The sequence below is a fragment of the Synchiropus splendidus genome, chromosome 5, assembly GCF_027744825.2.
Source record: "Synchiropus splendidus isolate RoL2022-P1 chromosome 5, RoL_Sspl_1.0, whole genome shotgun sequence".
Taxonomy (NCBI): Eukaryota; Metazoa; Chordata; class Actinopteri; order Syngnathiformes; family Callionymidae; genus Synchiropus; species Synchiropus splendidus.
The window spans coordinates 12,972,033-12,998,013 of record NC_071338.1 but is presented as its reverse complement, the minus strand read 5'-3'; the positions used below and the strand labels follow the sequence as shown (position 1 = coordinate 12,998,013).

The window sequence follows — 25,981 nt, the reverse complement described above, 5'->3', positions numbered from 1 at the left end:
AGGTCCGTCTTTATTGTTGTTTTGATCAAGTTGTTCAACGTCACCTCGGATCCAAAATGGCGACTCGGTGACCTCACACGCCAGCCACCAATCAAAACGACCGGTTGCGGGAGAACCCCACGTGGGGAGCGACGCGTTGTGATTGGAAAACGCCGTGAACGCGTCCGATTGGTCGGCGCGGGCTGCTCTCGCGGCAGTCGGGTCCTCGTGTCAGTGCAGTCTGTGTGTGGTAGCGCGCGCGGAGGAGAAGCTGGTTGTGGTGAATTGCCGTATCGGCCGACCTGAACATTTCAGCTGAGAAACGACTACTGGACCGAACCAGGCGCTTCTGGGGTGCACCGCTGGATCTAACGCGGGCTTGGTTGCCACTGTTTACTGCCAGCAACTCATTCGAGTAGGTGTCTGTCGAGCGAGCGGACCTGCGAAGAGGAGTCCGCTGCCGGGGTTCAGAGGACTCTGTCGGGGCAGCGAGGAGCGCGGGGCGGAGAGGAGGTTCCGGATATTCCCATGGGTTTATTTCACTGCCAACGGATTTACAAAGACGCGGTTTATAACGAGGATTAACCTGTTCAAGGAGGAATCGGCGGAGACAAAGGTAAAAGAGACGCGAACAAGACGGGTGGAGGAAGGTGAAGGTGGAAGACTCATGGCTGCAACACCCTTGTGTCTGCCCATCGCTCCGATCCGTACTTGACTCTTTAGCAGTGGCAAGTGTCTGGTCGGAAGAACAACTGAACGCACCACGTTGTGTCGGAAATGTCTTCTGCGCTTATTTAAAAATGTCATCAAAAATGCTGCTTATCTTTTGGCACAATTCTTGTTGCGCAAAAGAAAAGCGCCGCTTGTCCGTGAGGTATTGAAATATTAAATAAGCCTCTGTGTTTGTCTAAGGTCGACGGGGGTGATGCGTTCACGTACCGGAGCGTGAGCTCGAATCGCAGCGGAAAACAGCGCTTTGTCCGCCGGCTATCGGAGGGTGGAGGAGGAGGAGGAGGAGGTGGTGGTAGTGATATTCCTTCTCTGACATCACCAAACTAAAGCTGACGATCGCGTGAGGCGACTCGACATGTATCCACAAGGCCGGCATCCGGTGAGTATTTGTCGGTTTTAGGTCCAGTTGTTCATGATTTCGTTGTCTTCCTGGTTGTTTTGCCTGACTTTAATTGTGTGGTTGGTAGTTAGTGTGGGCTTCAGAAAGAAAACGTTAGAAAATATCGTTTTCAAGTTGGATAAAGGACAGTTGGGAAAAAACCATCCCAGTTAACGGCATATTAAAGGTGACTTTTGCATGTTGTTATAAATGCCATACTCAATTCTTTCAACACTACATTACTTCGCCACAACATTATGGAATTTAAATGGTCCTACGAATGTAGTAGAGGCGAAACAGCCTTGGTAACCTGTGTACCGTTGGAGTTGGGTCTATTGTTTCCTGATATTAGCCTCGAAGTTTACGACTTAACCTAGATTAGCACCATCATAATGCCATATAAGTCAAATTAAATGTAAATCTGTTAAAGAAATGTTTCAGATTGGGTAGTGCGCCTCAGTCAAAAGTCAACAAGTTTCTAGCTTAAGACTAGTTTTACTGAACTGCAACTCTTGAACTGCATCATTTATAAAGAGGACATTTCAAAATGTTGTTTTTTGGCTAATAGTAGTGCTTATTATTTACTTTTATTACATTCATTGGGGGAAAACATCTACGCTGATACAGTTGTAACGCCCTCCAGTCTAAAGTATTCTCATACGTAGCTGGTCTTAGGACTCTCCTTGTTAATAATTTGTTCTCATTTAATGTGATGTCTTTCAGGCACCTCACCAGCCAGGACAGCCTGGCTTCAAGTTTACAGTGGCAGAGTCATGTGACCGAATCAAGGATGAGTTTCAGTTCTTGCAAGCACAATATCACAGGTAACTATCATGTGCACTTTCATCTCCACGCCAGTGTCAACACTAACCCTAAGCCTCAGACAACACATCTCATTAAATCACCACCACTCTCTGTTTCTGTCATCTAAAGTTTTGTTTAACTTCAACTGTAATTCAGTTAAATAACATGCTAAACATTTTCTTGGAATTTCTTTTCTAGTCTTAAAGTAGAGTACGACAAACTGGCCAATGAGAAAACAGAGATGCAGCGTCACTACGTAATGGTAAGAGCACTTGTGTATTCTGTGTTTAGCCTCAGGTGTGTTGTCACAGGTGAGCAGCGGCTGCCATGTTGTTCTTACTAGCTTAGTGTTGTTGAATCATGTCTGTTTTTATTGGATGAGCAGGAGCCTTGTGGGGGTGTGAATTAGGGGTCAGATGAAACTCTAGAAGGGGTCAAATGTCTTACCATTGATTATAAGGTGTGACGACCCCTGTCTTTGGCCCCTGGCTCCTCTTTATGACCTATAGAACCCCCTCCTAACACGCCCAACATTGCTCAGTGGGGGTTAATGACTGGTCTGCTGACTTGGTGCATAAATCAAAGAGTTTCCTGTAGCTTTGCGTCTTCCTAACTCTCCTCAGGCAACATACTTGACACAGACGGGACTGGTTTAGAAATGTATTATTATCTCAAAGCCCCTTCTGGAACACATTCTTAAAAAGCACAATCTAAAATTTGTTTTCTACTTGCGTCATTTCTCGTATGTTCAAAGAGCATGTCTTTAAGGGCATCGTTTTAATTTACTGATTCACAAACTATCATGTGTGGAACCTAACATTTTCTGAACAGAGTTAGGAAACGACACGCGTATAAACATATATGTTTGACATTTGCAAGGAGCAACATTACTCTAACATTTGTAACATTTGTCATTTGGAGTCTTGATGCAGTGTCCGATGACACTGCAGGTGTTTATTAGCCAAAGACTAAGATGAAGGTCCAGGAGGTCGTGGAGTGGGTGGACCGTTTCTTAGTCATCATCTTTCCTGTCTCCATTGCCAGCTTCACACTAGAAACACCTCTGGGTGTCTGAGTCACATTATTAAGTTTGTGCCTCGCTGCCTCTGGGCCCCAGGTCAAGTGTAGCAGAATGTTGGATAACTTACAACCACATATCCATAAATAGCCATCTTTTTATCAGACACAAGTGGCAGGCCTTGATTTGTCATTTCTTATTTTCTTACTAGTTACTACTTTAAAAGCTGTTGTAGTCACTCTCGTACATGTTATGTGAAAGTATGTTAAATCAAATAATTTGTTTCTTGTACTCAAACTGCTTTTAATATTTTCATTTCTCCTATTTGCAGTACTATGAGATGTCATATGGGCTCAACATTGAGATGCACAAACAGGTATGTAGCCATATCAGTGATGGTCTGTTTGCAGTCAAAACACTGCTGTTGTTTTCAGCAGTATTTATGAAACGCACACAAGAGCACACACACATACCCACCAGCTCCACACACCCTGACCTCAGTGTCTACCCTCATCGTTAAATGCCTCCAGGAGTTGTGCACATAGAGGCTTCCTGCAGTTAAACGCTGACAGGCTAAACAACACAAAGGGCGCGCTGCCTGATAGGAAGGGTTTGATAAGATTAAAGTGAAGCATTTGGCAGACGGTCTGAGAGGATGCTTGTGTGTCATTTGTCCCTTGGAATGTGTGTGTTTATATGTGTCAGGATCGGCACGGTCCTCCACAGTGCCAGCTGTACTAAAAGCTCATTAGTTCAGCTGCCACCCAGTGCTGGGCGTCCTGCTAGAGAGGAAAGACCTCTGCTGATGTGTGAGGATAAAGATAACCTCAGAATAATTCTGTTGAAGCGATCACATATCATCAGCTCTAGCTTTCGCTGCAGTAATTCTTCTGTCACTTTGTCTCTAGTAAAGTGAAAAAACAGACGTTTTATGTGATCATGAATTCTCTCAAATTAGAAAAAAATTGGAAATAAGATGTTGCAACTAATCTTTTCCAGACTGTTTTGATTGGATTTTCTTCCAGTGGCGTTACTTTACTGTCATTGATTTACTGAGGTGTAGAATGTGGAAAGCCCCTGCAGCATGATCACAGCACAGCTGTCACATGCACTTGATGTTGCTGTTATTCCAGTTCTTCAAATCCGTTTTTTGACATACTTTGGGAAATGGCAGCAGTAACTGAATGTTTGTACGTCAGTCCTGTTATGCAGATTTTCTCATGATACAGCTATGCAATACTTACATTTTCTGGTCACTAGTTAAAATGTGGACATGGTTTTGGTTTAAACCTCAAATGTTCTTTCTCATTTATGGAGTCAAATATCTTCCTTAGAAGTCTGAAACCGAACACAACACGCTGCTTGTGTTTGATTAAAAAGTGCTAACATCTAGGATTCTGTCGTAGTTAATTGAATTATTGCCATAACATTCTTGTTTCTATGTAAACTCTTTATATGCTTCGCGTTGTCCAATTCACCTCGTGTGTGTGTGAATGTGTGTTGCCAGAAGATTTTCATGAACAATAGCCTCTGTGTCATTAGGCGTGCAATATGATTTATGACACTGGGAGTGTCAGTGGGTTGAAGTGGCTACCTATTGGTTTTCAGATCTTAAAGGTTAATAGCTGCCGCAAGTGGGAAACATGGCTGGAAAGCAACAGTCTGCACTACTGACACAAAAAAAACAGTACCACTCACCTTTTACCTTTTTCGGATGAACAGATGTCTGGCTGTAATTCTTGTTAAAGCCTTTGAAAGAAAGCTTGTTACGAGGTGGGTTGGCAACCATGATTCCAATATGCATACATGGACAGAAGAATTTGGGTAGAACAGCGGGGTTCTGCGACAAAGTTATTTGATTCGTATTAGCTTCTGATGTGTACATTTGAAGGCGCATTCATTTGAGTTTGGCTGCTACACGTTTAAGAAATCAATTCTTGCTCAATTACAGGATCAGCTGTGTCTGTCACGCTCAAGTTGTTGGATCATCTGACGGTTGAAGAGCATGGTTTGCAGGGTTAATTTGTCTCTGAAGATGGCAGAGTGCTGGATGGAGTTCATTACCTCACTAGCTGTCACTATGTGATTTTAATTAGCAGACCTCATTTGTCCTCAAGACAGGCTTCAATTTTGAGGTTGCACTTTTTGTAGCTCTGTGATGATATGATTTCTTCCAGTATCAGTCAGAAATAGGTTTTTATTATCATTTTTTTTTATTTACTCATTTTAATTGTAGTCAGTGCAGATAAGCGTTAGAGCTGCTCATCTCATTCAGGAGAAGTTGAGAAGTTCAAAAGTTCAAAAATGTGATTTGACCACTAGGGAATCCAGTTGGAACAGTGATGGACCGCTATTGAATTAGTGAGCGTGCATGCTTTGTATAGTCTGTGTTGACGTGATGATAGGTAAATTGGCAAATTGATGCAAACTTATTGAAAATGGCACCAGACCCTTTGCCATAACCACATTTTAAATATGCCTTTGTTTTAATACACATTGAAAGAAACAGACATAATGGCCTCTGTATTGCAGAAAGTGCAGAAAAAATCCAAGTAAAACTTTTAAGATGGCTGTTTGTTGACTATAGTGTTAAAAAATAAACAATTTGAATATTACTTGAGTTCTCCTTTCTAAATATTACTGTTTTCTTGTATCAGAGAGTGTTAAAAAGTGCAAAATTTGTATCAACTTCCTGAGTGGAACTGTGTTTTGCTTCATTGAGTAAGAGTGAAAGATACTACTCCCAACTAATTTCTTTGTACTCACCACAATTGTGTTCCATAGAGTGACACATGTTAGCTAAATAGCTGGTTTTTATCCATATAATTAACCTAAATTGAGTTAGTTTCGCTGTAGCGTGGATCTAAAGATCTGGTGTGATTTACTGCCTTCTGGTGTTGGTTCAAAAGAATGTTTTTTTTTGTTGCTTTGATTCAATTCCTTGTGAGCCAGTTTGGTATTCATGATGTTACCATGAAAGTGTGTGGCAGACGTTTTCAGAGTGGTGGTATGATGCTGAACCATTCTAATTCTAGTGTGTCATTGTATCCAGCCCCGACTAATGATGATGGTTTATGAGTCTCAGAGAGCTCCCTTTCTCCCTCCTCCTTCATCTGCTTTTTTATAATGTCACCCCCCCCTCTCCCAGGCCCCAGTTATCCCTCATTAATTCCCCATGCCGATCGGATCGACAGCCTGAAAATTCAATTTAATGACCTGCCTATGTGCTGCTCCTAATATGATTTTACAGGCTGTTCTGGTCAGGGCTTGGGCCCAATTTACATAACGATCGGGCCTGCCAGATAGCGTTTCCCCAGCAACAGAAAAGGTGCAAGACGAGCAAGAATGAGGATTGAGGGAGGGCATGGAGGACTGTGGAGAAGCGTAGGGGAGGTGGAGGCTCACAACACAGTTGCCCTCACATCCGACTGGGTTGTGAGATAACTCTTGACAGGCCAGTAAAGGTCGGTCTCCCTCCTCCCTCCTGCATACATCCCACAAAATAATGTGAAGAGTGACACTCAAAAAAAGCCCCCCAAAAAAGAAAACAGGCCAATGTCACATGCTGCTCTGGGTTTCCCCTCCCTTGGCCCACACCCTTTCATTGTCTAACATGGTTTATGTAGAAAAAGAGTGGAATGCAGAAGTTTAGAAACCCACCGGGAGATCCATCCCAACACCCCCATACACCTGCTGGGCCTGTTCCCCTAATCCCACCCAATCAATTAGTTCAACTCCCATTCTTTCACAAACCAGTTTAACTCTGTGTCAATCAAGAGCCTCGCTCTTTGAAACACATTTCCAATGGAAAAAGTTGGTCATTCAAATGCCTTAGTCTGGCGCTGTTGTATATCCATTTATCCAAATGCGGCACTTAAGTCTGCTCTCTTCATCTGGCCCTGCAGTATCGTTTTACTCTCCCAGCTAATATTCTGTGATCAATACAAAGATGCCTCTGATAGATGGGGCCAGAGAGTTAAGCTGACTGCCTCTGCGTTTACGGCCCCCAGTCTTCTGGCTGTAATTTTGAAGCATTGCCCTCATTAAGGTCTCCCCAGCCAAATTGCATTAGCATATTTCAGTCTGCTAATAAAATAAAGGCAGAGTCTAATGGAGCCAGGAGAGAATGGGGCATACATTTGCTCTAAGGCAGTTCAAATGTGGCTTTAGTGCATGGTTCTTCCAGCTGAGTATTGGGAAGGGACCGGAATAACATGTTGCATGACATGACTGCTCAGATTGATGTATTCACATCCATACAGTCAAAGTGCCCACTAATAGATGTCTGCACATCTGTGCTGCCCCTTTACCACTTATAGTTTGTACAAGAGACTTGTAATATATATACTATATTTATCTCATAACTGAAAAAACAAAACACTGAAACGTAACCAATGAGTAAAAATACTGTGAGAACTGAACTCATGGTTTTAAAACGCAGCTCTTTATTTTGTATTAACTACAACATTCTTATTAGACTTGCAGAAAGATGTTCTGAAATATGTGTCTTGTCTTTCAGACTGAGATTGCAAAGCGTCTCAATGCCATCCTGGCACAGATCATGCCATTCCTGTCTCAAGAGGTGAGCTATTTTTATCTCAGTGCAATATCAACTATGGTTAGACGATATGGACAATATTTTAGTGACGCCAGATAGTGACAATTAGGGACCAATTGATCGCTACTCATCTATGGACTTGAAAAATGACAAAAAAAACCCTAAACTTTTTTGTGCTGGTTGGAATGGAATATAACAAATTAATCTCTTTTAAACCTTACCAGTTGTTTCATGAATACATTGTTGTAAATATGACCTTACCTGTTGCGATTCAATGTACTGAGCAACACCAAAATATCATAATGAACAAATTTAGCTGATTACTAACGTTAACTTTTGTAATTTAGTGTATTTGAATTTTATATTAGATTAGATGTGTATAATAGCTTCTTCAAGGACAGCCACTAATCCCAAAGCTGCTGTTTAAAATGTGTCCCTGCCAGATCATAATCTTTGTGTTTGTGTGTGTTAGCATCAACAGCAGGTTGCCCAAGCTGTTGAACGGGCCAAGCAGGTCACAATGACCGAGCTGAATGCTATCATCGGGGTACGTGGACTTCCCAATCTGCCTCTGACTGTGTGTATACCCCCTCTTTTTTTCTTTCAAAGGCTGAGATGTGGGGCAAAGCTGCACGTACTGACCGGGACTTATGAAATCTTAAGAACACTAACTACTGAAACTCATTGTGTTTTCCTCTCAAATTGTCTGGAAATAGTATAAACTAATTTATATGCAGCCATGTCCTTTCATATCTGTAGTTTAATAATCACAATACGTTCTGTTCTGTTGTGCAGCCGTGCTCCCATCTCAGTGATGTCTTGTCGTGTATTTAAATGTGTTTGCATTTATTGACTTTACATTTCGTTTTGATCTCATGAAATAGTATCATACTGAAAATATATTGAAAAATGCTATGAGTCCTAGTAAGAGTAGGACTTAGTCCTACACTAAAATTTTTTTATCTTATTAAAAACACGTGACAATTGATGATCACCACTCATGCTTGGTCCACTGAGACTCGAAACTTCGAAAGTTCTCTGGCTGCTGTTAAAGCTGTATGCAGTCTCTTATAACTGGATGACAAAAGTAGTTTGCTTTCCTCATTTGAACCCAGGACAGGATTGATGATTGTCTCACAAGATAAGGGTTCTGTTAATGTTACTGTCATGCTGTTGACAAGGTGTAATGGTTTATGAACTGTAATATTTACAATATGGCCAACAATATTAATATTTCTCAAAATACACTAGTTAAAGTAAGATATTACATTAATCAAATTACTGAAATGGGTGTATTTTGAATTAAGTTTGTATTTCTATGTTCTCCCTGAAGTTTAAATCACAACATGGCATGACAAGTACATCAAGAAATCATAACAATAAATCCATCCAACATACAAGATAGAAATGACAGCAACTTTTGCTCATTGTTATTGCATTAACTCACATTTCAGCTCTCCCCCCACAGGCCATGTATTGTAGAGCCAGTGCTGAGGCTGGGAAATGTTATTCCTCTCAACCTGTTTTGAGGTGTGCTGCTGCTCTCTGTATCAATAATTTGCCAGTGCACTGTGGACAGGGTCAAACTACTGAGCAGCGGTAGCAGTGATGGTGACTTCACTGCAGACTCTTTCGTCTGGCTACAGTTCTGCCCAGGCAGTTAAGCCCCTCAGCGTAATGTCGTCCCCGGTTGAAGCTTTGCATTTACAGTAACTCTGAAGCCATTAGACTTGAGCTTGTGCAGATTGATTAAATTGTGCTCACACTTGTGATGAGTGTTCAAAGGGAGGTGTATCATTTTCACTTCTCTTGAGCGTCTCATCACCATTATCATTATCATTTAGTTTCATGAAGGAGGAATGTTGGCCCGCTCGTGTTTCCTTTCATTTTTACTGTACAACCGACACATAAACAGTGTGGTACCATGCTCCCTGCATGAGTTAGGTTGAACAAGTGATTGTTGAATGTGACAATCTTAGCTGTCAGTAGTGAACCATGGCCGTCTGAAGAGGGGAAGCCATTCACCGTGCTCAACCTTTGACCTCCTAATCGCAGCCACAGACCTAAATACTTCCAAATATTCCTTTGTGGACACGCAAACTCTAATTTTATTTGTTTTCTCAAAAGTTGCTTTTCACCACCATCTGGTTTCCAGATGTGTAACTGCTACTCCTAATTACCCCCCTGTTCATTGAGGGTCATTCGAGGTGAGTCAGCTATAGTGATTGGGGGTCACGTCTAATGAGAGGGCAATATTGAATTTCTATAAAAGTTCATCAGCCGCATGCTCAGACACCAGTTTTCAGGGCTATTACTTTCTATTGCCTTTCCTTTTCTTTTGTCTTGTTTTTATTTTTCATGCTGCACTGAGACTGGCCACAGGGAGTTTGACCCTGTGGAAATTAAGAACATGCAGATTCTGACAGTCCTCGCTGATACTGAAACATGAATGATGTCTTGTGGATTACTTATGTAATACCCTTTATATCTTGCTCGCCAATTATATCCAGAAAGGGATATGTGCATGTGTTTGTTTGTTTGTTTGTTTGATGATGATCATTACTACAATATAAACTTGCTCCTTAGCATCACTGATATATGGGATCTTCACTTATTTAGGACCCGAAACAAAGGTCTGAAAAATAAATATTGAATAAATAATGCAGTTTTAAATGAAAATGATTGTGATCGATCGTGAAGTATTAAAGTGAAGGCTGAAAGCGCAGGTCAACGTAATAATTTGATGCGTTTACTCTGTGGCTAACAGTTGTCAGACTTACTAAGCGTCTCTGTTAGCAGGTTTGTTCTGTCGATGCTCTACCTGACAGCAGGCTTCTACAGGGAGTCAGCCCTGCCTTGTTAGTTTTAATTGTCTGTTTCCAGTAGATGTAGCTTGAGATGTGGCAGCATTCACGCACTGCGGAAAAAAGAAAATAGTGAAAAAAGCCAGCTCTTTAGCTGTGAACGATGAATTGGAGGCAATTTATTTCCGAATATTTACCCTTCCTTCCTCCATGTCTGCGTGCATTTCTCTCGCCTCTTGCTTCCTCCATTGAAGCGAGCTAATGAGGCTTCTTGATAATGATCCCTGCACACTTTTCCTCATTAGGCACCCTCAATAGGGATGTCCCTGTCTACCCTTTTTTCTCTTGTTATCGTCTGCCATTTTTTGCTCATAAGCCTGGTTTTCCTTTTCACAACAAATGAGTCGCACGGCACACCAGAGCACTATTGATTAAGGCAGACGTCTTGCAGTCGCTTGTATCTGTTGCAGGAGTTAAGGTCGAGCTTAACTGAATGAGCCCAATGAAAAATGGTGGGCTGCTAAATAAACCTTCAAATGCAGTGGGCCTGTTAGCTTAATATCATCTGCGCTCTCCATTTTGGGTAATGAATGTGGGGACCTGGATATGGAAGTCCAAGCTCACCACCAGAATAGGAATCATGTTTTTTTCTTTTTTTTCCCCTGTGTCGAAGAGGCAAGTGATGGATGCGCTAAGTGTTATTTAACCTTGTTTTAAAGCACTCACTTCCCTCATGTCTGAGTGGTTGTTTAACTCCTGACTATCTGCTCTGACGGCCTCTCACTTACCATCAGGCATGCTCATACAAGCTGTGCAGTTAAGTAGTTCTGGGGTGGGGGGGGGATTGTTTTTTAATGTGTTTTAAAGTCCATTCAAGTATGTTTACTCATTTCTCCTCAATGTAAGTTGTGTTTTGGTTATCCATTATAATTCAGCAATCTGGCAGTAGTTCCTAACCCAGTGATCTCAAACTGATCCTGAAGGGCTGCAGTGGGTGCAGTGTTTTGTTCCCACCCTGCAAGCACATATATGTTAACCAATCAGGTGCCAGCTGAAATAAGCAACACCAGACTGACAATCAAGTGATGACTGCGTTCAGACCCCTGTTTGGTTGGTACAAAAACATGCACCTACTGCGGCCCTTTGAGGAGAGGTTTGACACCCTGTCGTAACATATTTTCAAAGTTGGGCTTGTAAGAAAATATCGACCCGCTCAAATATTGCAATACTTGATTCTGCTATATCGTATGGCTATTTTTGCTGTAAGTCATCTGTTTTCAGCATCAGAACCTTCGAGGAACAAATTAAAAATGAGAAAAAAAACCTTGGAGTGTGAAATCACAGCTTACCTCAGAACCAGAGAAAATCTTTGCATCCAGCCAAGTGCCTGCTCAGCTCCAAATATTGTCTCCTGTCTCCACTGCTCTCTAAAGCCAGACCATACAGATTGGTGTTTCTAGGCAGAAACATTTAATCTACATGATGGTTAAATATAACTCAGGATACGACTTGGAAAATGGGTTAGGTAATGGGATGAAGGAATAGATAATATAATGACATGAATTGTATTTACTGTTTACTTTTACTCATTGCAATGTGCTGATAGTGAGCGAGATAAGTTTCTCAATCTAGATAACATGGGATGTTATCGAGATTGTCCGTTGACCAGAGTTCAAAGACAACAAGTGACAAAAACGTTTAAGAACAGTTTGACTCAGATGGAGGCTGAAATGTCTCTTACACTCAGTGAAGCTGGATTCCAGCACTGGCAGGCACCATTGCCTCTCAATTATGCATTAATGGGTTGGCCATGAACTAATGATGGTTGCAGCCAACTGCACTGTGAAGTCCAAAATGGTCATTCATAGAACCGTTACCCAGCCGACCCACTTGTCTTCTGTCTTGTCTTTACAGCAGCAGCAGCTCCAGGCTCAGCACCTCTCCCATGCAGCTCACGGTCCGCCAGTGCAGTTACCGCCTCACCCCTCAGGCCTGCAGCCCCCTGGACTGCCTGCCGTGACAGGTGCTGGCTCAGGACTCCTGGCACTTGGTGCCCTCGGCAGCCAGGCTCACCTACCTGTGAAGGATGAGAAAAACCACCACGACCTGGAGCACCGAGGTGAGGAGCACCGCCTGCTGCACTTCCCCTCCTCAACACTGTAGAGCCTGCAGCACTGATGCTCATACACTACATCCTTGTTATTGAGGATTTGAATGTATATTGGGCTGTAAATAAAAAGATTTGAATTCAAAACGAATGGCTGTATGAGGTGGCTGCACTGCTCAGCGCACCATTTTTTCACCTCTCATTTTTACTGTCAAACGCATGAGTCTGGTTTATACAGTGTACCACTTACCAGATTTTAGAAGACGTCATTGAGATTAATACTGTCACTGTCAATAAAAACATCATAAAAAAAACATCTTAAGACTGATGAGGTACTATGTAGGTATGAGACAAAATAATGTTAGTCTCATAACAAGAGAAAAGAGAATCAATTTCATCTCGCCTGACAATTTCTTTTTTCTGTAAACATCATTATTATATGAAATAAAGTTTTGAAATTAATTTTTTATCCGAGTTGAAGGTCTTTTCGGTTACATTAGTTATGATAAAAAAATAAAATAAAAACTATCAATACATTAATCACAGGGTATTTGACTCAAATATAAACATCGAAGGCCATTTTAGAGTTACTTATATGTTAAGGAATAAACTTCTGTAATAAAATCCTGTGTATAAATGCTTATTTTAAGGCTGGCCATCAGAATCTCGGAAAGACAAAACATGAGTTTGGTTGCATTTGTAACACCTCTCTGTCATACTTCACATATATTTAACATTAGCACATGACTTTATGTACTGTAGATGTGATGCTGTGTTCCCAGATTTGTAGTTACTAATTTGTCTTTTGTTTTCCTCCCTCTTGGCCCCTCATCGTTTCACTCGCCTCTGGCTCTTCCACTGAAAGACCGTGAATCCAGTACGGTACGTTGGCTCAGCCCCCTCTTTATCTCCGCCTTCTCGTGACTCTGTGTGTTTGGTGCTTAGGTGTTCCCTTTCTTAGAATGAACTTCACTGTTCAGTAGACATTCGTGCTCTCGGTGTAAGAACACACACATTTCTCTGTTCTCAGGAGTGTATAAGCTGACCGAATTCAAATAATGAAGTCTGGCCAAATAAGCCGGTGCCATCTAATCCATGTGGAAAATGACTCCACTCACTGGGCAGGGATTAGCAGTAGGCTTACTCCTTTAATTTCGGCACAATTAAAAGCGACTTTGACCATCCTTCTAGTCATTTTAGGTGATTTACTTTTTCAAAGCTCCAATTTCTGCCGCCTTTTCATCTCCTCCTGTCTGTATGCACATATCTTCTTTTCTCAGTCTTACCTCTCTCCGCCTTGTATCTTGCTATCTCTCGTCTCATGTTAAAGCCTCTGTTTATTGGACCGGATTAAGGCTCTCAGCTTGCTGGAGCACAGCGCTTGGACAGATTGAGTTCCCATTGAGCAGTCGTCCTGAATGAACCCACTCATGTCTGAAGGGAACCAACACTCTTGTGGTGATTGGTGTCTGTCAGAGCTGCCTTACCTGATTTCCCCTCATCTCCCTGCCTCCAGCACAATTGCACGTGCACACAGAAACACACACGATCAATGTTCATCTTATATTGTCTCAGGTCACCTGATAGCTGAGGTGGAGGCAAGTGCAGGGTTATTGAGTCTAAGCTGTCCTTCAAAGGTCACAGGAGATTTGATCCTGTGTAGCCTGTAGATATGTTGTCAGACAACAACTCTTGAATGGCTCGAGCCAGAAGGAACTCAAATTCTGCCATTTCTTGCACAAGTCATCTGATTCAGGCTCCATTTTCACACTTACAAGTGAGCTGAATGCAACAAATTACGTGAAGTCATTCAAATTTGGAACGTTTATGGGAACCATCTTTAGCCTACGATCCGAAACAGGAAGTCGCAGCATGTCAAAATGAGTTACTTAACTGAAAACATTTGTGCAGTTTCTGCTTCTCCGCCACCCTTCACAAATCAGAAGAAATCGTCGTGTGCAGAAAGTATCGAAAGTTTATCAATGATTAATGTTGTGTCTGTTTACATTATCCAAACTTTTTGGTCAGGATCGAACACCTAAACATCTCACTCCTCATTCTATGTCTGAATTTAAAAACATCAAAGAATAGTAATGTGTAACAATGAGGCCATTGATGTTAGAAAAGCACACTCATGCTCACCTTTTCCCCTTATATATCCCTAGTGTTGTGCTCATGTCACCTGTCTTGGTGTTTCTGAGCAGGTCAGTAACAAGGCAGAGCCACCAATCACCCTTGCGTGAGATGGACATCTTTTTGCCATTACTGTCACTGTTTTTTCTTATACTCAGCTGCCTTCTTTCCTTCCTTTCTGTTCTGTCATGCTGCACTTCGCCATCCCATAATGCTTCTGCAGCCCTCTCAACTCAAATCTGTACTCTCTCATTCTGCGTTGCACTTAACCGTCAACAATATCAACATTTCAGACAAAGATGAAGACAAACTGTTACCTAAAATATATAATAAATAAATACTTTTTATTTATATTGCAGATAATGTTTTCGTTTACTTTGGGGTAGGTCTAAAGCCGTAGAGATCATTTAAATGCCTCTTACATTTAAATGTAATCTTGTTCTTTGTCAGTGCATTCTACGAGTAACTTCATTCCTAGCAAGTTTATGTACTGAAACAGCCATCTACTTACGGACCCTGCGGAGCTGTGCTGGAAGTCACTTTTTGTTGTTCTTTTTTTTTCCATGGTGGCTGGGTAACTCAACTCAACACCTGGCTACCTTTCAATCATGTTTCTAGTGTTGACAATATGGTGTTGACCAGGGTTTCTACTTCAGCCCTTTACAACAAGAGTACATTAAAGAATTTCTCTTCAAGCATTGTCCCTCAATGAGGCGAGGAAGTAGAGATAATGGAGGTCAGGAATTATCTGGTAAATTCCTAAAAGTTGACGCAGGTATAAAGGACTTTGACCAAATGTCAAAGTGTTCATTATAAATTTTGATTCTCAAGATCACAGTGAGATCCGCAATTTTATGTCAGCATCTCCTGTACTGTTATCCTATGGATGGAATTTGAATGGATATTAAAGTGGAAAAAGATTCGTTCCCTCTCAAATAAATCTAGTCAAATAAGCATGATGACACTTATTGGACTTCTTAAATATGTCCAAACATTATCCAGTATGTCATAGAACTATGAAGCGTCTGAAAATTTCCAGCACATATGAGTGAAAACTGTACCACAGTCCATCTGCTCTCTATTTGACAACATGCAAACGTGAAGCAATATGACAGGAAATCTGCACACGGACAGCTGGTGACTGTTTGTTCTTGTTGTTTTTGGCAGAATAATTCGGTGTCTCCTTCAGACAGCTTGCGAGCAGCGAGTGAAAAGCACCGCAGCTCATCCGACTACAGTCTGGACCCCAAGAAACGCAAAGTGGACGACAAGGACAGCATGAGTAGATATGTGAGTCAGTTGGCCTGTCACTCCCTATTCATGGGTTCCTAATGACTAAAGAAGTGCTATCAGGAGCTGCATTTTGACATGAAGTTGTAAATATATTCCATTCAAGCTTTTTATGCCGGAGCTGTGAAACTGCCTGTGCTATGCTATTAACGGTAGCAATAATCAGATGAATGTGATTTACATGAATACCTCTACTCGTGGCAATGACCAGATCCACTTATGATCTGTTTATTAGATATTATGAAGCTTTTTAGAGATTTTAATATGCATCTAGTGCTTCTGCATGTTGAACATGTTCATGTGTACCAGTAATTATAATAGCATTGTTGTAAACAAATGTTCCACTGACATTAAGGTAGCAAGGCGCCTTGGTTTCTCATCTCATGCATCATAATGTTCTCTTGCCTCTGGTTTGTTTGTGATCAAACACTTCTCTGTAGGGAAGCACAGTTTCATTTTGTGAAGTGGTTTTAAGCACTTTTGTCCGTCCTGTCTGTGCTTCAGGACAGCGATGGTGATAAAAGTGACGACCTGGTGGTGGATGTGTCCAACGAGGTAAGGGCTGCCATCAGACTGCTTCCTCACGCTTGAGTAACCAGTGGATGTGGAATAAGCACAGCTCTCTTGTCTACTGAAGAATCAGCAGCAATGCCATGAAGTCTGTCGTAATCTTTTGTTTGCATACGAGTGTGCGTGTCCCTACTGTATCCCCCCCCCACTGTTCATACAAAAAATTGTTCACAGAGAGAAAAAAAAGTTATGGCTTATGAATACAGTGTGTTTGTGTGTGAGAGGTTACGAGTACACACAAGTATGTTTATCTGTGTTTGCACATGAGGCCCCAGTTTGTTTGACCCACATGTACACATTGCTGGCTTTCCTCCAGTCTGTTTGCTCAGTCTTGCTCCGGTTTAACCTTGTAGGATCCAGCCACTCCTCGTGGGAGTCCCGCCCACTCACCACCAGAAAATGGATTAGATAAATCCAGAGTCCCGAAGAAAGATGGACCCAACAGTCCTGCTTCAGTCGCCTCCTCAGGAAGCACGCCATCGTCTAAAGCCAAGGATCATGGCCATGTGAGTGTTGTTCCTTGATGATGAAAGAAGAATTTGCTCGATGGGTGTGAAGTGTCGGCTGAAACGGTATTTGTCAAATAAAGCTGGTGTTAGAGGGAGGGGGTGGAGGGAGCTCAACTACTGGAGGCTTTGGAGACGGTGACTGCGAGGGGCTTTAGGGAGCAAAGGTTTGATGCAGGAAATCGAACCCTGCAGCTTACTGCTCTCAATCTCCTTTATAGCTTACCCAATAAATGGTCAGCTCGTCCTCCCTCGAGGCTGTAAATAACCCAGACACTGTGTCTGTCCCCTGCAGCCTCTTTATTGTTTTCTCTCTGTGGCTGTAACCCTGGCTAACCAGCCTAGGACAAATCTACATCATTTAAACTTTCTCACTTTGGGTTCTAGAAGCTTTCTGGTCCACACCAGTGCCCTTCTTCAACCACCCTGACACATGGATTTTACTACTTCTCTCATGAATGTTTTTGACAACATCCCCCTGCCTCCCTCTGCACTGAGTTCAGAGTTAGGGCCTCCTGCTTACTTATGCCGGATGTCTTTTTTTTCTTTTTAAGCAAACTCAACTTCTGTGCGAAGGTTTCTGCTCTCACTCTAAACACACACTCACTGACGGTAATGAAGTGTCACTGGTATATTGGATTACCTTGAGTTTCTCACTCAGAATGTCACACAGGATTTACTTTTGGGTGAGAGTATTTTCTTCTTGCCCGGGGATTTTTCAACTCCAGTGAGGACTTATAAGGACAAGTTCATTTTGTGCATAGCTAAGGGTGAGTGTGGCTAAATGGGATTATGGAGTTTAAAGCAACATTTCCTGCTTTATTTCATATTTTTTGTTGGTTTTTTTTCTCACTCACAGTGAATCCATCAAATTCAGTTCCTTCTTAGATTCTTCTTCTTAATTTAAAATATATAGCTATGTATTTTAAAACAAGGTCATTATTTCAAATCTATTGTTTGACACACCATAATAGAATTGGCAACATAATGTCAGGTCAAGTTTTGCGTTGTTTGATAGCCAATCTGCAGCACAATCTAGTCCCATAATGTAGTGCAGTTGAATTTGTATTCCTAATTAAACATGGGTTGTATTTGTTGCTCACAGTGGCGACCGTAGACGAATTTCATCTGATAAAACTGTGCCACAAATTAAGAATGAATCACTCCATTGTGCATTAATGGCTTGCTTAATTTTTGAAATCATTCTATTTCAGAATGACAAGTCGTCGACACCAAGCCTGAAGTCCAACACCCCCACACCCAGAAATGAAGTGCAGACTCCAGGAACCAGTACAACTCCAGGACTACGACCGCTTACTATGGGCAAACCACCGGGCATGGAGGCACTAGGTATATTTCAACCAGCTCATGCATTCTTTGTTTCAAAGCATTTTTCAAGTCAAAGGCATGATTGTCGCTTTAATGATGGATTAACTGACAGAATAAACGTAGAGACGCTAGTTCTGTTAAAATGCATTGATGTTTTAATTTTGTCAACTTTGTAAAATATAGTTTCAAGATTGTCATGGATTAATAAACAGGTATGAACTGACTTCATTTACTCTTCAGCTGCCCCAGCTCTGCGAACACCCTTGTCGATCGCCGGTTCTTATGCCTCACCTTTTGCAATGATGGGTCACCACGAAATGAACGGGTCTTTGACCAGCCCAGGGGTCTATCCTGGTCTCATCTCACCTCAGATGAGTGCTGCTGCTGCCGCTGCATATGGACGCTCCCCAATTGTAAGTAGTTGGAGCTTGATTTCAACTCATTTGGCAAGTTTTTTCAATGAAACATTTCATTTGGATATCACAATTTTAAAAGGCTGTAACTTGAAAACAGTGAGAGATAAGGGCATAATATAAAAGAGCAGAATCTTCAGTGTGAGCCAATGTCTGGGATGAATGTAAAATCTCTCATCTATTCTCACCAGGCGGTGGCTATAGTGAATTACATAACTTTTACATGATTATCTGAACCAGTGGAGACATTCTTCCTCATCTCTCAAGCTACATTGGTCACTGGGCATCATCACCGTTGTTTACATCAGGACCATGAGCAACACTGCTGCCGCCAGTGCCATTTATTTTCTTCCACGGCTGCAACCTCTCCTGCTGCTTTTTTTCCTCCACACTCCCGCTACCCCTGTCACGGTGTGTTGATGATGCCTCGAGCATGAACCTGCACACTGTGAAGCATTGTCTCTCGAATGTGCTGCTTATGGATTGTCATAGCGAACAAACTCCATGATGATGTTCGTCAAAAGATGAATACGATTCTTCTGAATCTGACTCAAATTCACTCTTTTGCTCTCTGTTTTGCTCCTATTATGAAACTACAACCTCCCTCATTTTGTCATCTGGAGGGTAGTTTTTGAACTTGCTTTAGAATTGATGTTGCATGTCGCTCAGAATGTCCTCCACATGCTTGTGTACAGTAGCAGCTACATCAAGCTTGTAAGGATTTTCATGAAAATTTGTTTTGTCATTATTTTTAATGGCACTCTCGACTCACGATTTGTCTGATAACATGGCGGCAGTTTACGGCGTTCTACACTCATTGATGTGAGAAAGTTGAGCATTCATGGTCTGTTTCTAATGGTGAGTGTTCCTGCTTCGCTGGCTGCTGCTTGTTGTGTAAACATAATGAGCGAGAACAAAGACGACCTTGCGCCTTCACTTTGAAGTTGTTAAGTTAGCTGCACAAAACAAAGACTCGTTCGGTTAAATGAATCTCAGCGTTGGAAACTCTCCCAGGCTCTCATTAGCATTAGCAAGAAGAATTCTGTAGCCTTGTGTAAAGCTTCTTTGTTCGACTGAGCTGTCTTTGTCCTTCAAGGGTTTTCTCTTGGAAACGTTCTTTTGATGGGTTCCCAGGGTGTCGGCAGACAGGATGAAGCATGATTTGTAGTTTGAATATTAATTTAGTCTCATTCAGCTCTCTTGTGTTTTCATATAGGCAGGGTTTGACCCTCATCCTCACATGAGGGCCCCTGGTCTGCCAGCCAGCCTCACGTCCATATCTGGAGGGAAACCGTGAGTCTTTGATTTTCACTGTTTCCGTCTATCACTGGCTTTCATAAATAGGAATATGCGTATTCATAGGGAAAATATATATGCATTTTTTACTGTCAACATCTTTTCCAAAATGTGTGTTTGTCTCCTTCAGTAGTTTAAAAATATATGCATACTTATTTTGTGAAATTGTAAATATTATTCATTCCAGAGATCCATATTACATGTTATGAAAAAACATAATTATTGCTGATTTTCTTCTGATTTTCTATTGTTTCAGTAAATTAAATGGTTTGAATGAGCATCTTTAAGTGGTGCAGTTAATACAAAAAACAGAAGTAACCACTCTTGACTGTTAGCGATGATTATACTATAATGCAATAAAGGTGACTATACCGCACATTTATACTCATCATCTGGTTATTATACTGGATCCTCTCCAAATTTATTTCATTTTTCCGAATGAAAATTTTGACTTCATTGTACCAGAGACAGAACCTCTTAAACGCTGCATGTCATGACAGCAAAGAAAAAGAGACCCTGTCAAGCCTGAAGCACTTCCCGTCTGTGTTACGGAGTTGTTTCAATCCAACTGAGCTAACTGTCGTCTCTCTGCAGAGCGTATTCCTTCCACGTGAGTGCTGATGGTCAAATGCAGCCGGTACCTTTTCCTCCGGATGCACTGATCGGACAGGGCATCCCTCGTCACGCACGCCAAATCAACACTCTGAGCCACGGTGAAGTTGTGTGTGCCGTCACCATCAGTAATCCCACTCGTCACGTCTACACCGGCGGCAAAGGCTGTGTTAAGATTTGGGACATCAGCCAACCAGGGAGCAAGAGCCCAGTATCCCAGCTGGACTGCCTGGTATGTTTTAGACATTTGTTATTTGGTGTCATGCTCATGGGACAAGTTCATTTTATATTTTTATGCCTGAAAAAGTGTCTTATTTTCAAATATCGTTCAACGCCAAGAGGCTTTGAGGCCAAGTGCTAAAAAGAATAGCCGTTTGTATCTCAAAAGACTGATTTAGAGCCACAAAAGAAGTGCAAAGTCTGGATAAGTTGAGAACCAGAGGCGTCAGACTTCACACGCTGGCGTAGAGAAATGAGTAATTCAGATCAGTGTCTCAGTGCTGAGCCTAACTAATCCTTTGGTTAGGAAGGAAAATCCTGCCCACTAATCAATCCGGATCTGCCCTTACCAGGCACATCCTTTCTTCTCTGCCTTTATTATGATGCTCAGGTTTCATCTGGACCGACACAGATGGCCTCCTACGCCCTGCGCTGTTGGCTGGAATGAAGTCATCAGGGTTTAGAGTTAATAAGACTGAAAGCTTCTTTTAGACGTCTGACTTGTTCTTCTCAGGCAGTTGCTCTGTCTTCTGTTGTCGGAGCTGACAGTCACGTCTTTATTGCTGCAGTCTGGAAATTGCTCTTGTCAAAAAGAGACCTACTTAAGCTGTCTCAAAGTGGACACTGAGGTGTCTTGCATCAGTGAATACCAGCTAAGTGTAGTTCTCTTTGGTGTGTATAAGGTCTATGGAGAAATCCCGCGGGGTGGTGCTCACGCTCCTATGTTTCTACTCCAGAACAGGGACAACTACATCCGCTCCTGCAAGCTGTTGCCTGATGGCCGCACCCTTATTGTCGGTGGTGAGGCCAGCACACTGACCATCTGGGACCTGGCCTCTCAGACCCCTCGCATCAAGGCAGAGCTTACTTCCTCTGCGCCCGCCTGCTATGCTTTGGCCATCAGCCCTGATGCCAAAGTCTGCTTCTCCTGCTGCTCAGATGGAAACATTGCTGTGTGGGACCTTCACAACCAGACCCTTGTCAGGTCAGGAGCCCACTTCAAACACCATCTACCTTCGAGTAATTGTGGTTCTTGCTAATGTCTCCTCCACCTGTGCTGCTCTCGTGGCCTTTTCAGGCAGTTCCAGGGTCACACAGACGGAGCTAGCTGCATCGACATTTCACATGACGGCACCAAACTCTGGACCGGGGGCCTGGACAACACCGTCCGCTCCTGGGATCTGAGAGAAGGACGACAGCTTCAGCAGCACGACTTCACCTCTCAGGTATGATAGAGCTCGTCTGACTACAAATCATTCACAAAACTCACTTCTCTTGTGGCCGTATTCCAGATCTTCTCCTTAGGCTACTGTCCTACTGGTGAGTGGCTGGCTGTGGGGATGGAGAGCAGCAACGTGGAGGTTCTTCACCACACTAAACCGGACAAATACCAGCTGCATCTGCACGAAAGCTGTGTCCTGTCATTAAAGTTTGCCTACTGTGGTAAGGAAAAGCTTTGTTACGAACCTCTCGCTAGTGAGAGAGCACTAAAACTGTCCAACAAATCCACTAGTTGCTTGATAAAAACACGTTGATCTGAAAAGTCACCTCTGCATGAGCGCGCATGATGAACCACCGTCATCAGAATTAAACAAACAGTTCTGCTTCTGTTGGGATTCCGGAACCTTTCCAGGAGGTGTTTAACAATGAGCACGTTGCATTACAAGCACCTTAAAGTCTCCACCTTGATGTCATTACGTTGACAGCACTGGTGTCAGATTGCATGAGCAGATGTCTTATTAAGGGATGCGAGCAGATCTGTGAGGCTGGAAGCGAGATGTATTTTAATCTCTGAATCACGCAGGGATTTTGCAGGGTTGCCTTCAAATGTCACTCGAAATGCTTGAAGCATCAATTAGCAAGCGGCTAATGAAGAAGCCTGCACATTAAGAGGAAGTAGATTTTCCCTCTCAAACGCCTGTCGGGCAGAGCAGCCGCTCGCTCACATGCACGCCTCCCACAAATGAGCTTTCACCAGCTTTCCTTTCTCTAAAAAACCTCGGCTGTTATTTCCCGTCAACAAGCCCCTGAAGCAGCAGCTCACTCTGACAAGACTCGTGCTGTCATTAATTAAATCATCAGACAACTGACTCGTTTGCTCTTTAATCTCAGCGTAATTGAAATCATTAGCTGAGTGGGAATGGAGTGTCTCTCTATTAAGTTCTTTTTAAGGTCCTTTGTATTCATGATTGTTTGCTTTCTCAAGCTTCATCTGCTGAACACGCTGCCTTTGCTTGCGTGTGTGTCCGCAGGTAAATGGTTCGTGAGCACTGGAAAGGACAATCTGCTCAACGCATGGAGGACCCCGTACGGAGCCAGCATCTTCCAGGTACCCAAAACTATGAGTGCGTCGGTGAAAATGAAAAGCTCTATACTTTCTTTATGGTGAAAGCTGTTGAACTGTGACATGATTAACTCACACTCCGTTGTCTGCGGCACTGCAAATGTTTATCTCAACTCGAAGGACCAGGTGAGGCAGCGATCATCAGTGATGAGGCTGCAGGCATGGTGGCGCTGTAGCCTTCCCTTTTAGCAGAATAAAACATTTTTTTCTAGTATCACTCTCATCAAAGGGCATTGATGAGGCATCGCTGTTTAGACTGATGGTGTGTCTTTACCTGTGCAGTCAAAGGAGTCGTCCTCTGTCCTGAGCTGTGACATCTCCGCCGACGACAAATACATTGTGACGGGTTCAGGCGACAAGAAGGCGACGGTCTACGAGGTCATCTACTAGAGGATCGCACCCATGTGGAAACTTTGTTCCTGGATTATATCAAGCTGATGCTGCTGTGGATATTTTTATAGAGAGATCAAGCTCCTTTTTCTGGATTTTCTTCTGTTTTGAGAACACTTTGGCCAAATCCACAGAAGCTGCCGCTCTTATCCTCGACCTCCCAAATGTCTTGTGAAAAGTGTACATATTGGATTAAATGGATGTTTTATATACATATCTATAAAGTCTATATTTTCATGTCCTGGTGTGCTCGTGACTGTGTTTTTTGGAGGTTTTATCAGTCACTGTGTAGGAAAAGAAAACTTTCTTGAAGGGCGTCCTCCTGGATGAGGAGCAGGAATTAAAAATGGCCTTTGTCACAGTGCTCTTATCAGTTTTGAGGTGAAGCCACGCCTTGTCTGGACCGCTGTCATCAAGGAGAAGTGATGGATGTTATCATCTCTGTACATAAACGTTTGAATCGAGCTGCTCACTCGGACTGCTGTTTGGTTTCCGGGGAGCTGAAACGTTGGACTCTACTTTCCATGGCTGAGGATTTGCACCGCTGATTACTTGATTCTTAACAAAAACCCAGTCCGGCCCATGTTATCAGAAGCCTCTTTCTTATCTCATTGATATTCCTGGAACTGTTTGGCTTCCGGCACGTCCCACCTGCCTCTGTCGCTGTATGTTGAGGTGCACACAAACCAGCCGGAGCGCGTCGCGGAAAAATGTGGTTCCTTCTGAAACGGACCGTGTTTCTCTCATAAACAAGCGGAACCTCTGAGTATGTAGCAAGAGCTGTCAGCACTGAAGAGAAATGTACAGTTGTTAATGAATCAATAAAACTGTTTTTGTAGAAATGTTTAAAATGTTATACTTTTCTTAAATGATACCTTCTCCTAGCTTCTAAAGACAGTGTCCAAATGGTGGCTCGTACAATTTCAGGACATAATCCGGATTACAGTGCTGAATGATTCCAGTTGTTGCGGATGTTTCCTGTGTCAAGTCTGTGTTTTCCAGTGGGTTTGCTCTATCCAGGTCCTTGAATTTCCAAATTTAGGGCTTGATTTGAGAGGTTGTACCGGTACATATAATTTGGTTCCTTCATCACAGCTCAGTTTGTTCAATTGAACGCTGAACGGAAAAAAAATGACCTTAATAGAAAGTATCATTCAGGGTGTCCTTCCTGACACACAGTGTTTTTCTTCCTTCTACAAACTTCCAAATCCATATTTAATGTAACCTGGTTGTGGTGGTAGGTGGTGTGTTTGTGTGAATTTCGATCATTCCCTGATTCCCTGTTTTGTGACTGGCTCATCCAGTTCCCTCCCTCTGATCACCCCTGAAAATAAGTTGGATTTTTTTTCTGCTATAAACAGGCTGCAGACTTTTGGGTTTGATCTGCCCTACTTCTTCTTTCATTTGTCACTTGGTATTTTTGAAGAAACTCATTTTAAATGTGTGTAAGTGGAAGTCGTCAGTGGCGAGTGTTCAGTGCAGGAAGTGCTGTTGCAGGAAGCCGAGACGTGAGAGAGCCTCACAACTTCCCATCTGGGCACTCGAGGCGTGAAGTTGGAGTGTGACTGAGGAAAACTAGTTGAGAGATTGGATTGATATTGAGTATCCACGTCTTCATTTCTCACTGCTCTGGTTCCATCCTCATCTTGTTCCTGACCCTCGTGTCCTTTCTCACACCCCAGTCCTTCCACTGCAGGTGGTGTGTGAATTCATTTTCATGTTGGTGGGGGTTCTGGCTGTGAGGCTGTGATTTCTGGCTGTGAGGGGAAGATGACAAGAGCAAGAGGGTCGGTAGGCGAGTGCGGCTGGGTCGCCTTCGACTCCTCTTGGTGTGCAGGAGAAGCCCACACATGCTGGAGCATCTTTGGAAGAGACATAACAAACCAGCTGTCATACTCGTAAATCATTTTCATTGCAAAAGTAGAAATAAAATGGGGAAATGAAACACTTAGTTATATTGAAAAGGGGGACATCTGCGCTCCACCTGGTCAAGAGATCATTTTTCCCAAGAGGAGGTTATCGAAACTCCACTGTCCAAATGTTGGGCTTAGTTCAAAGCAGAGAGGGGAATCGAGTTGAGTTCATCCCCATCAGACGAAGGAACTTCCTCATCTTGCGGGGTGAAAGAATGAAACATGGAATCCAACATGGATTTATTTGGTCCAGAAAGTGCTTCCTTGCTTTGTGGAGGAAGCTCTCTCTGCTGGTAATCTCCTCCGTGACTTCCATCCCAGCGGAGTTCGAACCCTGCTCGCCGTCAGAGGAGCGTTCCCAATACATGTGCCCTTTCACTGTCGGCAGATGAAAGACAGTCTCCGGCCACGTGTTTCACCTCCACTCTGTAATCTGCACACTCTTGAAACCTTTCAGGACCTGATTCATCCTCTGAAACGTCCGGAACTGGTGCCTTTCATCAGAGGCTACTGGAGATGAGAGCCACTTACTGAGTAGATTATTCACATTATTATGTGGCAATGAAAGCTCTCAGCGTCGCTGTT

The 25,981-nt window shown here is 42.7% G+C and overlaps 1 protein-coding gene across 4 annotated transcripts; it reads left to right on the top strand.

Annotated features, from left to right (window-relative positions):
* Nucleotides 1-210: 210 nt before the first annotated feature.
* LOC128758798 (transducin-like enhancer protein 3-B) lies at nt 211-24,282 on the top strand. Of its 4 annotated transcripts, none has more exons than XM_053865147.1 (21): nt 211-595; nt 892-1,090; nt 1,814-1,914; nt 2,093-2,156; nt 3,244-3,288; nt 7,432-7,494; nt 7,943-8,017; nt 12,189-12,393; nt 13,247-13,263; nt 15,682-15,804; nt 16,309-16,359; nt 16,728-16,880; nt 18,095-18,230; nt 18,450-18,622; nt 19,839-19,915; nt 20,513-20,762; nt 21,487-21,734; nt 21,828-21,975; nt 22,042-22,192; nt 23,002-23,078; nt 23,376-24,282. In XM_053865147.1, the coding sequence occupies exons 2-21, from the start codon at nt 1,067-1,069 to the stop codon at nt 23,481-23,483; spliced, it is 2,289 nt and encodes a 762-aa protein (XP_053721122.1). In that variant the 5' UTR covers nt 211-595; nt 892-1,066; the 3' UTR covers nt 23,484-24,282. The 4 variants fall into 4 exon arrangements, with proteins under 4 accessions (XP_053721122.1, XP_053721119.1, XP_053721121.1 ...); XM_053865144.1 differs by having other exon boundaries at nt 12,189-12,394; nt 13,206-13,263; XM_053865146.1 differs by having other exon boundaries at nt 7,943-8,047.
* The last annotated feature ends 1,699 nt before the right edge of the window (nt 24,283-25,981 follow it).